Source organism: Octopus bimaculoides, chromosome 3 (assembly GCF_001194135.2).
Source record: "Octopus bimaculoides isolate UCB-OBI-ISO-001 chromosome 3, ASM119413v2, whole genome shotgun sequence".
NCBI lineage: Eukaryota > Metazoa > Mollusca > Cephalopoda > Octopoda > Octopodidae > Octopus > Octopus bimaculoides.
In genome coordinates, this window is record NC_068983.1 from 93842694 (window position 1) to 93858454 (window position 15761).

The following is a 15761-nucleotide window of genomic DNA, read 5'->3' on the forward strand; positions in this document are numbered from 1 at the left end:
ATATATATATATATATATATATATATATATAGGAAAAGATAAGGAAAACAGCACTGAGAGATGAGGGAGTCACACTGTCCAGTATTCACACATTGGTTCCACTTTAACCTGACACTGCAAAAACATTTAAATGAAGACAATTCTCAGTGCTGTATTATCTAAGAGCTCAACAAATATTCTTCTTTCATTCCAACAGCACATGTAATGCTTTCATAAATTTTGAGGCAGTTGTGGTCACTGAAAGCAATGATATTATTTTCATCATCATCATCATCATCATCATCATTCATCATCAATGCTTTAATGCTCACTTTTCCATGCTGCTATAGGTCGGATAGGGGAGCCATGCAACATGTTGCCAATCTCCTTGTTAGGTTATCATATGTATAATCTTGGGTGTGTTTCCATAATTTTGCATATGGAAATATTAAAGATTTCAATATAACTTTGAAGGTAATATGTATAACCTTTTAAATTGATTTTGTGGTTTGGAGAGAGAATACTACAAGTACAATCAGCTATGGAGGGTTTTGACTGTAAAATACTGCTATCTGAAATGAGAGATGAGAATGGACCATAAGTAACAAAACTTAGGTGGTTAACATTACAAAGAGTGGGTGACTTTGCTGATATCAAGTGCAACATCATTATTTTTGACATATTCCTCAAAGGTGAGAGAAAACTGAAGTGTGACATAAAAGAGCAAGTCTCCATTATGTCTAGCTATATCTGAGGAGATGCTGAAAAGTTCCTGGCTTTGGGTATGAGAAAATACAGGTGGATCAGTTAATTATGATTTTATTCATCATATTCTCAGATTCGCACACTTATTGCAGTGGTCCTTCAGTTTTTCTAAGGACCACTCTAAAAGGAACTCGGAAGGTTGGGCCACCAACCAGGCCTCTGTAGCAGCAACCATTTCCAAGTCAGCAGTTTTTTGTATTTTAGCTATTGGGAAGATTTTTTTGACAGCAATTAGAACTCCTTTAACTTTTTGCATACCTTTCCTGTGAGATATATTTGTTAATAATTATAAAAGTACAATGAATTATCTCTATTTTCTATTTGTTTTTTATTGTTGTTGTTTTTTATTTTCCGAAACACTTCTTTTGCAGTAATTATCTATCTTGTAGCTAAGTAGATTTCTCAAAAAGAAATAGACAGCAATAACCTTTGAATTTGTGATACTACTTTTCACCTGTTTAAGTAAAGGTCAAGAAAGCTGAAGAGTCAGAAGTGAGCAGGCAAGTTAACATTAGGTGATTTAATGCTTCAATAAAAGATAGACTGACAAATTATAATATCAGTGTATCTACTTCATAGCTATACATATTAATTATTTTCTCCACTGGGCTGGTGGAGTTGGCAGAAATGATGAAGTGATGCACTAAATATATTGCAGTATTTAATTTCATTCCTCTTGGTTCTGAATCCAAACAATTTTTTTTTTTTGCTTTTTTGTCCCTCATGGGGGTTGTAAAAAAGGTAACAGTAATATATTAAGGTTAATTTTGGTGAATCTACCACTCTCCATCAAAAATTAGCTTAATGTCTAGTAAGAAAAAATATCCATTATCTTCTATGTTGCAAAATAGTTATTATTTCTTTGCTTCTACTTCATTGTATTTGACAGCCTGACCTCATGATATAATCTCTCCCTTGTTATGTGTGTCATAATGACAGCTCTTATTATGAGCTTTCAAGACATGAACATCATTTCAATTATATGTAAATTCATATACACACACGCACACATATATTTATACATACATACATACATACATACATACATACATACATACATATATATATATATACGCATATATACATATATATATACATACATATATATATATACGCATATATACATATATATATACACATATATACACACATACATATATATATATATATTCATACATATGTGCATATATACATAATATATACATGTAAGAATTATATGTAAATGTGTTTTTCTCTTGCAATTCTGAAGAAATGTGGTGGGGTGAGGACCTATAAAGGATTGTCTAAAATTAGTATTGATTTCTAATTTAAATACAAGACCACATATTTACAGGGAAGAGAGATGAGATTGTGTCATCTTCATACATTTCTCATGAGCTTCAATGGCACAAGTGAAATAATAAATTACTTCAACCAAGACATAAAACTTGGCCACACATTCCATTTGTTAGGAATTCAGAAATTTTTTGATGCGTTTTTTGTTTTAAGTTTTTACTTCATATATTAATGTTTCTTCCCTTTTTTGTTTGTATTTTTGTTATGTCTCAAGTTGTCTGTCAAAAAATATTCATAATCTCAGTATTTGAGATTTCAATAAGTTTTTTGCAGGTGAGATGTTCAAATGGTTAAGGCAATTTAGTGTCTTCTCAGAGGCCATGAGTTCAAATCCATTGCTGGCATTTTGTTTTATATATATATATATATATATATATATATATTTACTCCAGTACTTTAATTCCCTCAGGTGTTAGGAATAGGTACGAGATCAAATCTGAACCAGTATCAGACAACAGTCTGCCAAATAGTCAGTTTAACTGTCAACAAAGAGTTACCAGATCAGTCTGGTTCAATGTCATATCATTGTACACCTAACAGCCAGCAATGGGTTCTATTTACCCTTTCAGCTTGATATACCTTGGACAAATGGAAACAACATTGAGAAAAGAAGATTCTTTTTAGTTTTACATTGAACAGATCTACTTTTCTAGTGCTGGTACTATGAGAAAATGCACCCAGTACACTCTGTAAAGTGGTTGGCATATGAATGAAGATAACATAGAGTAGAGAGAACTCATGGATCTTGCCAACGATATGGCAACTTCTTTACTGTTGGTGCCAGGATAAAATGCAGCCAGTACACTTTGCAGGTGAAGGCACATGGCTCAGTGGTTAGAGTATAGGGCTCATAATCATGTGGTAGTGATTTCGATTCCCGGACCAGGTTATGTGTTGTTTTCTTGAGTAAGACATTTTATTTCGTGTTACTTCTGTTTTCTCAGCTGTAGAAATGAATTGCAATGTCACTGGTGTCAAGGTGTATTGGCCTTTGCCTTTCCCTTGGATAACATTAGCTGCATGGATAGGGGAGGCTGGTAGGCATGGGTGACTGCTGGTCTTCCATAAACAATCTTGCCTTGGAGAGGAATTTCAAAGTGCATTGCATGGTCATTCATAACCAAAGGGGTCTTTACTGTTTTTACACTTTGTAAAGTGGTTGGCTTTAGGAAGGACATTCAGTCATAAAGCCATGCCAAACGTGGAGCATGCAAGTGAAACGTTTTCCTTTAAACCATTTATGAGAGTAGTAACTCCATATAAGAACCAGCTTGGACTGTTGATGACCTATCCATCTCAGGCTATTACAGAATGCAGGTTTAAATCGATGATCATACTGATGGTCAACAAACAGTCTATTCCACACTAAACATTCTACACAGAAACACATTTATATTCACCATTGCTAATAGTAATTTATTATCTATGATTGGATGTATAATTTCTATTTGCACATAGAGTTTTGAGAGAGAGGAAACAGGAGAATCATAAAGTTCACTGACATTAATACTAACAGCACATTTCTTCATAAATCCTCATATCGAAAGATACTGTAAGATTTCTTAAATATTAACTTATATCTTTCTCCAAGGAAGAAACACAACATCACCTAAGTTCAATCACATCATTATACATACATATCAATATATTGATTTTTTTTCTTTTAACCCAGAGCATTGTTTCTAATATCAATGCTTCAATAATATGGCTGCAGGTACTCTGCTGAAACTAGAACAAAAATAACAAGTGTATATATATATATATATATATATATATGTGTGTGTGTGTGTGTGTGTGTGTGTGTGTGTGTGTGTGTGTGTGTGTGTGTGTGTGTGTATGTGTGTGTGTGTGTATGTGTGTGTGTTTGTGTGTGTGTGTATGTGTGTATATATACATACATATATATAGACGTATATATGTATTTGTATGTTTTGTATACATATGTATATGAATGCATATATACACACAAAATATATGAATATTTATGTATGAAATTACATGTTTACTTGAGTGTATAAGTGTTTGGTTTAAAATGGAAATGTTTACTTTCCCATCAGAATTCAACTCCAAACTATTAACCTTATATTTACTGCCCTGTAACAACTCATGAATGCCATATATTTAATTCATTTCAGAATGATAATTTCTATTTGACTCACCTAAAGGCCTGATGAAGACCCTGTATTTAATTGCTTTTGTTTTACAGAAAAGTTCCAGTGACAAATTAGAGGCTGCTCGATTAAAACAGGTTAGCTTGTGTGCACTGATGCTTTAAAACTAGTTTCAGGGTTTTTGCCAACCACTGTTCCTTCACTATATTGAGAAACCATTTGAGCAATATCTTAGCTGCTAAAACTTAGCACATACCTTCTGATTTGTTTTTTGTTGTTTTTTTTTAATTAATATACATCTTTGTCTTTTTAAAAATGGCTTTTTACTTTTGAATTTTTTTGTCCTCTTTGCCTATTGCTTTTTCAGATAGCCAAGCACAATATTCCATCTCTAAGAATGTATAAGTTTTTACACATTTTTGCTAGCTTTTGTATATCTCTAATTATATTAGGTTGTTAAAACATCAATTGCAGTTGACATTTCTAATGATGTATCTGTTATGACATTCAGTTCTATATCTATGAATCAATGGGTCCTAAAATATGTATCTATCCTTCGTGTAAGCCACATGATTCCAAAGTATTTATTATGTTCCATGCATGTGCAGGAGTTGAACATTGCTTAAAAAGAAGCTAAAATATTGAGAAGCAATTCTTTCTTTCCATTGGCCTTCCATTCAATTTGCTTACCATGATAAAAAGCATGAGCTTTCAAATATTAAGTCTTCAATTGATTTCCACATTTTTCCCTTGCTTGTTTTCTTTGGCTTCCACCTATGTATAATACACACACACACACACACACACACACACACACACACACACACACACACACATACATGCATACATTTTAATTGAACAATGTCCTAAAATGTTTTTGGACCACCCTTGTAGATTCTGTCTTCATTTAATATATCAGGGGTACCCTTGCACAACTAACTTCTCCATCCTCTCAATGAAAACCAGAAATCCAAAATGCAAAGGAGAAGGCAATGTGATATCTCTCAACCAAGAATTGAACTTGTATCATAGTCTCAGATTATTTACATTATCCTATAGATTTTGAAGTTACATTTTCAGAAAATAACAAGACAATATTTATTGAAGTTGCCATGGAAGTCTCGAAAAAGAACAAAGTAATTACTGAGTATTATTAATATGAGTATCTCCATTTAAACTGATAATTATTGTGTTCTATTTTAGTTGACTAATTATTCTGTTCACTTCCTATATTATTGATAATGGCAGTACCATATTTCATATTGAAGTGTATTTATATTATAGGAATATGGCCAAAAAAAGAACAAGCTGTCTTGCTAAACTATAGACAGTATTTTTGAGAATACCTCGAGCCATCTTAAGAGATAATTCTCACATGATATTCTCATCACTCTGCAGATAAAAGTATTGAACAGCTCTATGTATTCAAATTAGCCTGCAGGACTTGGACAGCAAGTCTTATTTCAACTTTTTCCACAATGATAGCTTCCTTAATAAGTCACTGATATATATATCTTGAACACTTCCTTATTGATATTTATACCTTTTACTGCATTTAGAATTGAGAGGAAAAGGGTAATATTTATGACAGCATATAAATATATTCTAAGCCTTTATTATCTCCAGTTTTACGGTTGCAAAAGAAGCAGATAAAAGATAAATGTCCCCCACTAGGGAGGACACTAGCCTGCTAGATGCAATATTCCTTATAAGCGCTTGTACCTCTACTTGCTTAGATAAACTAAGGTCACATTTTAAAATATTTTTGCCTGAAAATAAAACAAAATTTCTGCAATTTGTTTGAACTTAAAACCTGTGGACTGATAGTGTAGTAGCTTACCTACACAGCAGTCACACCTCTACATTTTGAAACATGAATTAGATATGTACAATGTGTATGACAGTCCAAATTCTTTGCTGAATATGACAGTTGTTTGACATCTTGCCATCTTATGTTCCATTTAAAGAGATGCACAAAGATAAGTGAAGACTAAAGACTTTGTTAGACTAATGTGGCACAAGCTACAATGAAAAACCGATAATATGAAAGATATCAGAGATAGCATCTTTACTAGTATCATCGGTAACACTTTCTGTGTACAAATTAGTCATAGCCTACATTTTGAAATAGTACCAAATGGGAAAATAACTTGGAAAGGTGTTTCAACAATGTACTTGGAAATTTGGCAGTGAACATATTTTCTTGAAAAATGTTGAGAATAGAAATAAAGTGTGTGCATACCTGCATGTGTGTGTATGTGTGTGTGCTCATGCATGTGCATGAGTAAAGAGAGGCAACAGAGGAGTAAGTATTGTAAGAGATTTGTTAATTGATTTCTCTACTTTAGAATGTTGGTGATGAAAGCATTATAAAAATAGCAAGTGATGTTAGAAAAGTCTTTTCTTTTTTAACTGGACTTAGGTCTACATTTACATTTTCTTCATGATTCTTAGTAAATGTTCGTTAAAGAATACTGTGGTAACCAGGACATGAGCAGAGAAGAGTTTTTTTTTTTTTTTATTTATTTTTTGTTTTTTTGTCTCAACTTATGCGGGGAAATTGATCCCTAAACAAATCTGTAGAAATCCACAAACTGACTGCTGTTCAGTTAGACACTGTAAGCTTTGTAGTGTAGTCAGTAACAGTGTTGCCTGGCAAAAGATAAATACATGGTTTAAATTTTGTAAGCTGGTCTGTTTCTTATTTCTGTCTCAGACTGGTGCTGTACTGAGTTACAAATCTGTGATAAGAAAGAATATTTCTAGAAAGAATTTATTAGTGATTTCATGTTCTAATCAAATCAACATCAAAACACACAGACAAATCACAAAAAGTACATATGTGAAGATTTAATGCAATTCTATCAGATATGGAATATACTGGTAAAAGAACATTAATATAACAAGTGGATTTTGTTGAGGATTCATAGCATAGTTGCAGTGACAGCATAAATGCATCAACCACAATAAGTGAGTTATATTTATATGTTTGAATCTAAATATAGATTTCCAAAATAAATTTCTTTTGAAAGATATGTTTGGAAAGGCTATCCTTTTGTACAATCTTCAGAGATGCTATATGTGATCTGGACTTAGAGCTTTGATAGAGTACTCATGTTTAAATGAAGACCATGTGTAGATACTGAAACAGTTTGATGGTAGAAGAGGAGTCTCAACCTTTTAAGAAAGCCCAAAACTTTTACACATAATGATAGGGTGCACATTCACCCTTTCCAACACTGAGATAGGGGAAAGAAGCAAGGAAATTCCCCAATGAAAGTTGCTGATTGAGGAGAGTGTATGAGGGAGCTACAGGTTACTCCAAGTAGATCCAGCATAGGAACCAGCTTTTGAAGTTGGTTGCAACACTGTCAAAAGTGTCATTAATGATATTTAGCTAAAGGAAAGCAGCTTCACCATCAGGGATTAGTCACATAGATGCTGAAAATATATAACAAAGTAGAGCATACTCAGGCCACACAGTGAATCAGGCAGTACAGGGAAGTGTTTTTCTCAATGATTATCAGAGCTGCATTCTCATCGACTGTTTAAGAGCAAAAGAGATGTTATTAGAAAGGAGCAACTACATAGACATTAAGGTGATAAACAAAGTTACAAAGTTATAGCAAACTAAATTAGGTAATAGATTAGCTTAGCCGAGATACAGCTTGAATCTGTACCTGGAGTGAGAACCACCAGTGCTCTCTTCTTAATGAGAAAACTACAAGAGAGAGCCTTAACCTAGAGTAACTTAGCTAGCATTTGTTGACTGGAAAAGGCATTTGACAGGATTCCACAATCCGTAGTCTTTCAGTCTCTAAAAAAGCTGATGAATGTAGATGAAAGATTTGTGAGAACCATACAAGTCATGTACAGGGATGCTATCAGTAAAGTGAGTTAGCAATGAATTTAGCAAGGAGTCTAGCATGCAAGTCTGTCAGGGTTGTTCTCTGCAGCCTCTTATTAATTATAGCTCTCCATGCTATTACATAAGAATTCAAATGGCTATCCCTAGAAATTCCCACATATTGTTCTCATAGTCAAATATGGAAACAAAACCTAGAATCAAGCAATTTAAAAGTGGACCTGGTAAAGACAAGAATACAAAGCTCTGCTTCTTTTGAAAAGTGCCCTTTCTATGTATGCAAAAAGGTATGAGTAAGTAGAATCACAGGCAAAGTGACAAACATGAAAGACTTCCTATATAACTGGCACTCTATCAGTTATGACATTAAGTGTTCCAGTTGATCTGATCAACAGAACAGCCTGCTTGTGAAATTAACGTACAAGAGGCTGAGAACTCCACAGACACACGTACCCTTAACATAGTTCTCAGGGAGATCCAGTGTGACAAAGCCAGGCCTTCAAAATACAGGTAGTACTCATTTTTACCAGCTGAGTGGACTGGAGCAACATGAAATAAAGTGTCTTGCTCAAGGACACAACACATCACCTGGAATTGAACTCACAGCCATATGGTCATAAGCCAACTATCCTAACCACTAAACCATGTGCCTTCACACTTCATACATAGCAGATGCATAAAAGTTATTAGTTGAAAGTTCACCTACAAAGTAAATTCTTTCAAATGACTAGAAGGTTCCATTGAAGTAGATGATTGCTTCTGGTTCCCTGGGTAATGTAATTAGCCGTGGAAGTGGGTGTTCTAAAAGCACAGTAGCCAGAGTTAAGATGAAGTGTAAAAAGTACAGTAGGCCATTACTTCTGCTGGCAATAAAAAATAAAGTGATTCTCTCTCTCTCTCTCTATCTCTCTTTCTCTCTCTCTCTCTCTCTCTCTCTCTCTCTCTCTCTCTCTCTCTCTCTCTCTGGGTTAAATTGTATGATACCTTTGTACAAACTGTGATGTCATGTAATTACAAAACATGGACAACTGACCTGAAGAATGCATGAAGGCTGGAATAAATGAAGTGAACCTGCACATACTGCAGTGGATGTGCAATGCTAGTGTGTATGAACAACAATGAAACAGATCTGTTGAGAGTAAAACTGGCTACAAAAAGAATCAGCTGTTGTGTGCAAGGGAAGTGACAGTGCAGGTGTGGACATGCGATGCTCATAAGGGATAACAGTTTGATAATGAACTGCTTAGTAATCCAACTGGAAAGGACCTACAGAAGAGGAAGACTCAGGAAGTCATAAAGGCTAGTATCAGGAGATGACAAAGGACCAGAACAAGTTATGTTGGGCTGGAAAGGTCCCATTTAAACCATGCAAGCATGGAAAGTAGGATAAACTCAGAAGAGGAGAAAGAGGATAACTACTACTACTACTACTACTACTACTACTACTACTACTACTACTACTACTACTAGTAGTAGTAGTAGTACCTTTTTAGAAACCATCCTCATCATCATGATTATTATTATCATTATTATTATTTTTCTTAAGGTGGTGAACTGGCAGAACCATTAGCACACCAGACAAAATTTTTTAGTGGTATTTTGTCCATCTTACACTCTGACCTCAAATTCTGTCATGGCCAGATTTGTCTTTCATCCCTTTGGGGGTTGAAAAAATAAGTACAAGTTATCCAGGGGGGGGGGGATGTAGTCAACTTCCCCTCCCCTCAGAAACTACTGGCCCTGTGCCAAAATTTGAAATCATTATTATTATCATTATTATTATTATTATTATTATTATTATTATTATTATTATCATCATCACTGTTGGTTATCATAGAAGGCACCGAGCTGGCAGAATCGCTAGCACACCAGGCAAAATGCTTAGCGGTATTTCATCTTTACATTCTGAGATCAAATTCTGCCAAGGCTAACTTTGCCTTTCATCCTTCCAGGGTTGATAAAATCAGTACCAGTCAAGTACTGGGGTCAATGAAATCGACTAGTCCATGCCCCCAAAATTTCAGGCCTTCTGCCTATAGTAGAAAGGATTATTGTTATTATTATTATTATTATTATTATTATTATTATTATTATTATTATTATTATTATCATTATTATTATTATTATTATAATTATTATTATTATTATTATTGCTTTTGCCCAGCTTCTAACTCTGTAGATGTACTACGGTGTCAGCTGTTCACTACCAGTGAACTCAGATAACACCGCTTATTTTTCGAGCACCTTCCGGAGTTTTCGAGCGGTTCCAAGCAGTGCAGTTTTCTGCAAGTGCTCCACTCTTATTGTAGCCCCTATTTGTTCCATGTACTTCTCAAGATTTTTACTCACTGTTCCCAGGGCTCCAACAATTATTGGTACTACTACCACCTTTTTTATCGACCACAACTGCTTAACCTGTCATATCTATTGACTTTTCTTTCTTCCTTATTGCATACCTTGTTGTCAGCTGGGCATGCTATATCTATCATCCAGCATAGTTTGTTTTCTTTCTCAATTAAGACTATGTCTGGCTTCCTATTCTCTATCTCATGGTCGCACTGAATCATAAAATCCTACAGGATCTTTGCATTTTCATTTTCGATGATGCCTTCGGGTTTATGGTTGTACCAATTTTTTGCTCTGTCAAGTCCATACGTTTTGCAAAGTGTCCAATGGACAAGCCTTGCCATATTGTCGTGGCATTTCTTATACTCTTTCTGGGCTAGTGGCATACATTGACTGGTAATATGCCATACAGTTTCACCATTTTGTCCACAAATTCTGCACTTATCACTTACTGATGTGCTGTCTATTCTGTATTTTATATAATTTGTTCTTAGTGCTTGCTCTTGGGCAGCACAGATTAGAGCCTCAATTTCTGGTTTTAAATCACTTTTAGTCATCCACAGTTATCTTTTTTCTCTGCCTGTCTTATCTTCAACATCCCTATGAAATTGTCCAGTGATCATACATATGTTGTTAGTAACCCCTAATTTGAGCACCATTTTCATCTACAGGGTTGATCAAGTAGTAACACTCCATGACCACAGCATTAATTGGTTGCTCCATCTTCACCGTGTGTGGTGGTCCCTTTCTGGATATTGACAGGTTGGAGCCGGACCAGAATCTCTGAGCCTGCCGGGTGCAACACTGTCACCATCAGTGCCATCAGTTTCATTACCACCGTTATTCACAATATTTTGTTTTTTCATTGTCACTCATATGAGGTAGCGATTATCAGGCTGTGCAGTTACCAGTGTTTTTATTCTGACACCATCACTAGCTGTATCATTAATCAGGACATGAGGAGATTCCACCCGCTTCCTTTCATTATTATTATTATCATCACTGATACTATTGTTTTTATTTTTTACTATTTGTCATCATCATTATTATTATTATTATTATTATTATTATTATTATTATTATTATTATTATTATTACTACTACTACTACTACTAAGACAGCAAGCTAACAGAATGCTTAATGGCACTTTTTCTGGCTCTTTACATTGTAAAATCAAATGTTAGTAAGGTCAACTTTGCCTTTTCCTCTTTTTGAGGTCAATAAAATAAAGTACCTGTCAAGTACTCAAGTACTGGATCAATAGTATTGACTTACCCCATCCCTTCGAAATTCCTGGCCTTGTGCTAAAATTTGAAAGTATCATTATTATTATCAATAACATCATCATCATTATTATTGTTATTACTATTATGAGGCGACGAGCTGGTAGAGTTGTAAGCACACTGAATAAAATGCTTAGCGGTATTTCATCTGTTGCTATATTCTGAGTTCAAATTCTGCCGAGGCCGATTTTGCCTTTCATCCTTTCAGGGTCAGTGAAATAAGTACCAGTTGAGAACTGGGGTCGATTTAATTAACTAGCCCCCTCCCACAAAATTTCAGGCCTTGTTTCTATAGTAGAAAGGATTATTATTATTTTCATTATCATCTTCTTTCAATTTTGCTTCCATTTTTTTGCCAAGTGTCTTCCTGACACCTAGGGCAGAGAAACACATTGTATACATCAGTAGGCCATTAAAATAAACACATCAGATTGTTCATTTACAAAGTCATGTGATAGAGAAAAAGAGGAAGAAAGACAGAGGAAAAAGGAAAAAATAAAAAATAAAAAAGTAAACAAAGAAAATAAAGGGGAAAAAAGAAAGAAAATTCACAGCGACAATGCTCTTCTCAGTACATGTGATGTACCACCAGTTAAGACAATTTTCTGCACTTCCTGCATGGATGGTAAGCCAGGGATTATTCTTAAATAATTTTCAGTTCCTTTTTTGATCATTCCAAGTGCTCCTATAATTACTGGTATTGTAACCATCTTGAGATGCCACAACTTTTCGACTTCCATTAGCAAATCTTTATATTTTCTGAGCTTATCAAATTCTTTAGCTGAGATATTATAATCACAAGGTATGCTCATGTCAATCAATAAACAGATTTTATTGTTTTGGTCTTTCAGAACAATATCTGGTTTATTTGCTTTGATAGTCTGGTCTGTACATACTGGAAAGTCCCAAAGAATCATTACATTTTCTTCCTCAGTTACAGCCTCATTTCTCAGCAGTTTTGATTTTATGATGCTGGCACATTGTTCAATGTAGTTATTGGCCAACTCTGTCATGTCTTGATTTGTGCTAAAGTGTTAAAACCTTACACCCAGAGATTAGGTGGTCCACTGTTTCAATCCTATCATTGCAGTATCAACACTTTGGGTCTACACACTATTTTTCATCACTTTGGCTTGATATTCTGGGTTAATAAGCTCTGATTTTAAGCAGCCAAAATAAAGTCTTCTCTCTCTGCCTTTAGCCCTGAGCTCCATAGCCATTGATGGGTGTACTTCTGGTCAACATCAGCTTGTTTGCTACTGGCCACATATTTTCCATGCAGAGGTTTTTGTTCCCACCTATCAGCCAATTGTTCAAATGCATTTTGCTTTGCTATTGATTTCACCTTCTTTGCAATTACAGTCGCTGCACTTCCATCAAGCTGTTCAACTTGGGTATTATGCATAAATTCACTTGAAAATTTTTTGCTCTCCTTCATAACAAAATGAAGCTTCTTACATCTTTCATGGATTCCAGTGAGCTTTAGCATCTAGTCATTAAATGTTTCAAGATATTTTACCAGTCCTATTGTGGTGGTTTTGTAAGAGATTTCATACTGGATCAAGCCTTAACCTCCTTGAGCTCTGGTAAAGACGATCTGTGTCTGCCTTTGGGTGGTGCATCTTATTGCAAGTTAGCAATTTATGGATTTTCCTGTCAATCTTCCTTATTTCACTCATATCCCAGTTCAACACATTGAAACTGTAAATAACAACCGGAACTGCTAAGAAATTTAGAGCTAACACCTTATAATGTGCATTTAACTCGGATTTTAGGACTGCTTGAACTCTCCTGTAACATTCCTTCCTGATCAAGACCAAATTCCATCCCGATGTCATCACTGAATGCTTTCACCATACATAGTAGTCCTTCAAGCTCATTATCATCATTGCCATAAAGTTTTAAGTCATTCATATAAAATAGATGATTTATTTTCTTGTCGCCAATTTTATATCCATACCCTGTTCTGTTAAGTTCACTTGTAAGGGGGATCAGGGGTATGCAAAAAATTAAAAGTGAAAGTGAGTCACCTTGGAAAATGCCACAGGTGGTATTAATATTTTTTGTGGTCAATACTCCATTAGAGTGGTGTAATTGGAGATTCATATTCCACACTGACATGCTGTGCTTCAGGAAGTTTGAAATCACAGGAGAAATGTTAAAGATATCCAGCGATTTCAAGATCCATGAATGTGGTATGCTGTGAAAGGCTTTTTTATAATCAATCCATGCGGAACTGAGATTTCTGCGTTTGTTATGACAGTTCTCAAGGATCATGCGATTGATTAATAGTTGGTCTTTGCATCCATATGAGCCTCGCCAACACCCTTTTTTGTTCAGTGATTGATTAAGAGTTGATCTTTGCATCCATGTGAGCCTTGTCAGCACCCTTTATTATTATTATTATTATTATTATTATTATTATTATTATTATTATTATGAGTGACGGCGTTCTCAGGGAAACTCTAGGCGTCGACAATGACCAACTGAGCAGTATATTTGGCAGAACTTTCAGGCCGGGGCCCATGGATAACTTCCAAAAGTCCCTTGCCTGGCAGTGCTACCAAGGGATGCTGCCTGTTTGGGATAAACTCTACTGGCACAGAAGATATACAGCACATGTCCTTGCAGGTGGGGCCTAGTAAGAATTTTCTCCAGGTTGAGTAGCCTGTCCTGCTCAAAAGGTCCCTGAGTTAGGTTTGTTTATGGATGATGAACAAAACACCCAAGTTTCCAGAGGTGAATTATTCAAACCCCAAAGAATTCATTATTATTATTATTATTATTATTATTATTATTATTATTATTATTATTATTATTATTATTATTGAGTGAGAGAGCAGTGCATGCCATCAAAGTGACACTGGGATAAAATATACGAAGCCCAGTATACCCATCATGACTACCCGTCGGATAAGAGTACACCAGGCACATGCATCACAACTATATGTGTGACATAGTGATCTTATATCAAGATAAACAGTGCATGACCTTGCAGGTGGGGCCCAGTTAGAATTTTCTTCAGGTTGAATAACCCATCCCGCTCAAAAGGCCCCATGAATAGGGGTTGTTTAAGGATGTTGAACAAAACACCCATGTTTCCAAAGGTGAATTATCCAAACCCCAAAGAATTCCTCTCAATACATGGCTATGATGCTCCCCCACTACTTCTGCTTATGATCAGAGATGCACATATTGTCAGCCACTAAAGGACATACTCAACTGGTTACGGTCAAACAACTGACAAGCAAATCTGTGGTATTGAGCAGAATATTTGCTGTAGCCCATCTGTTGTTATTATTATTAATTATTATTATTATTACTTCTATTATTATTATTATTATTATTATGTTCATTGACTATATATTTTATTACACTGACATTAGCTAATATTCTGTTAGACACTTCAAGTTCAGTTTAGGTGCTCACCTACCTATTATTAATGCATGAACCATTTGTTGTGTCAACACATTACAACACATTAACTCCTGTGTCCTTCTAAAAGATTACCAGTGTTAATCGCTTGTCTCTTTCCAACTAACTGTTTTAAAATACAAGATTTGGACATTGTTTTAGTGCATGTGAGTAGATGTGTGTGTGTGTGTGTGTATTATATGTGTGTTTCTGGAACACAATTTTCTCTTACCATTAAATTTCACCACCACCACCACCATCCTCATCATCATCATCATCATCACCACCACCACCACCTCCACCATTATCATTTTAACATCTTCTAACCCATGCTAGCATGGAAAACAGCGTTTTAAATTATGATAATGATGGCGACAATGATGATATTCGATGCTTCCATGGGTTAGACAGAGGCAGATTTTCAATGTCAGATGCCTTTCCTAACACCAGCTCTCACCTATTTCCATTTAAGGTAGTAGTTCCCTAAGACCAGATATGGTTTTACATAAGCTTAGAAACAAAAGACACTGCTTGCATCACAGTGACACTCATTTACAACTACCACTAGACTAGGGCACTCATACACACACTCACACTCACACATATACATACATAAATACATACATACATACATACATATATATATATGAATATAAACGTATG

At 35.1% G+C, this 15761-nt stretch overlaps 1 protein-coding gene across 6 annotated transcripts in view; it reads left to right on the forward strand.

The window, feature by feature from the left end:
* The window catches only part of LOC106883961 (transmembrane protein 245), a 503944-nt gene that overhangs the window by 267054 nt on the left and 221129 nt on the right, over positions 1 to 15761 (forward strand). For 5 of the 6 annotated variants that reach the window (XM_052966323.1, XM_052966324.1, XM_052966327.1 and 2 more), the window contains exon 10: positions 4286 to 4327. The exons of the other annotated variant lie outside the window; for it this stretch is intronic. In XM_052966323.1, coding sequence (XP_052822283.1) covers positions 4286 to 4327 — 42 coding nt within the window. The remainder of the gene's footprint in view (positions 1 to 4285; positions 4328 to 15761) is intronic. 6 annotated transcript variants of the gene reach the window in all.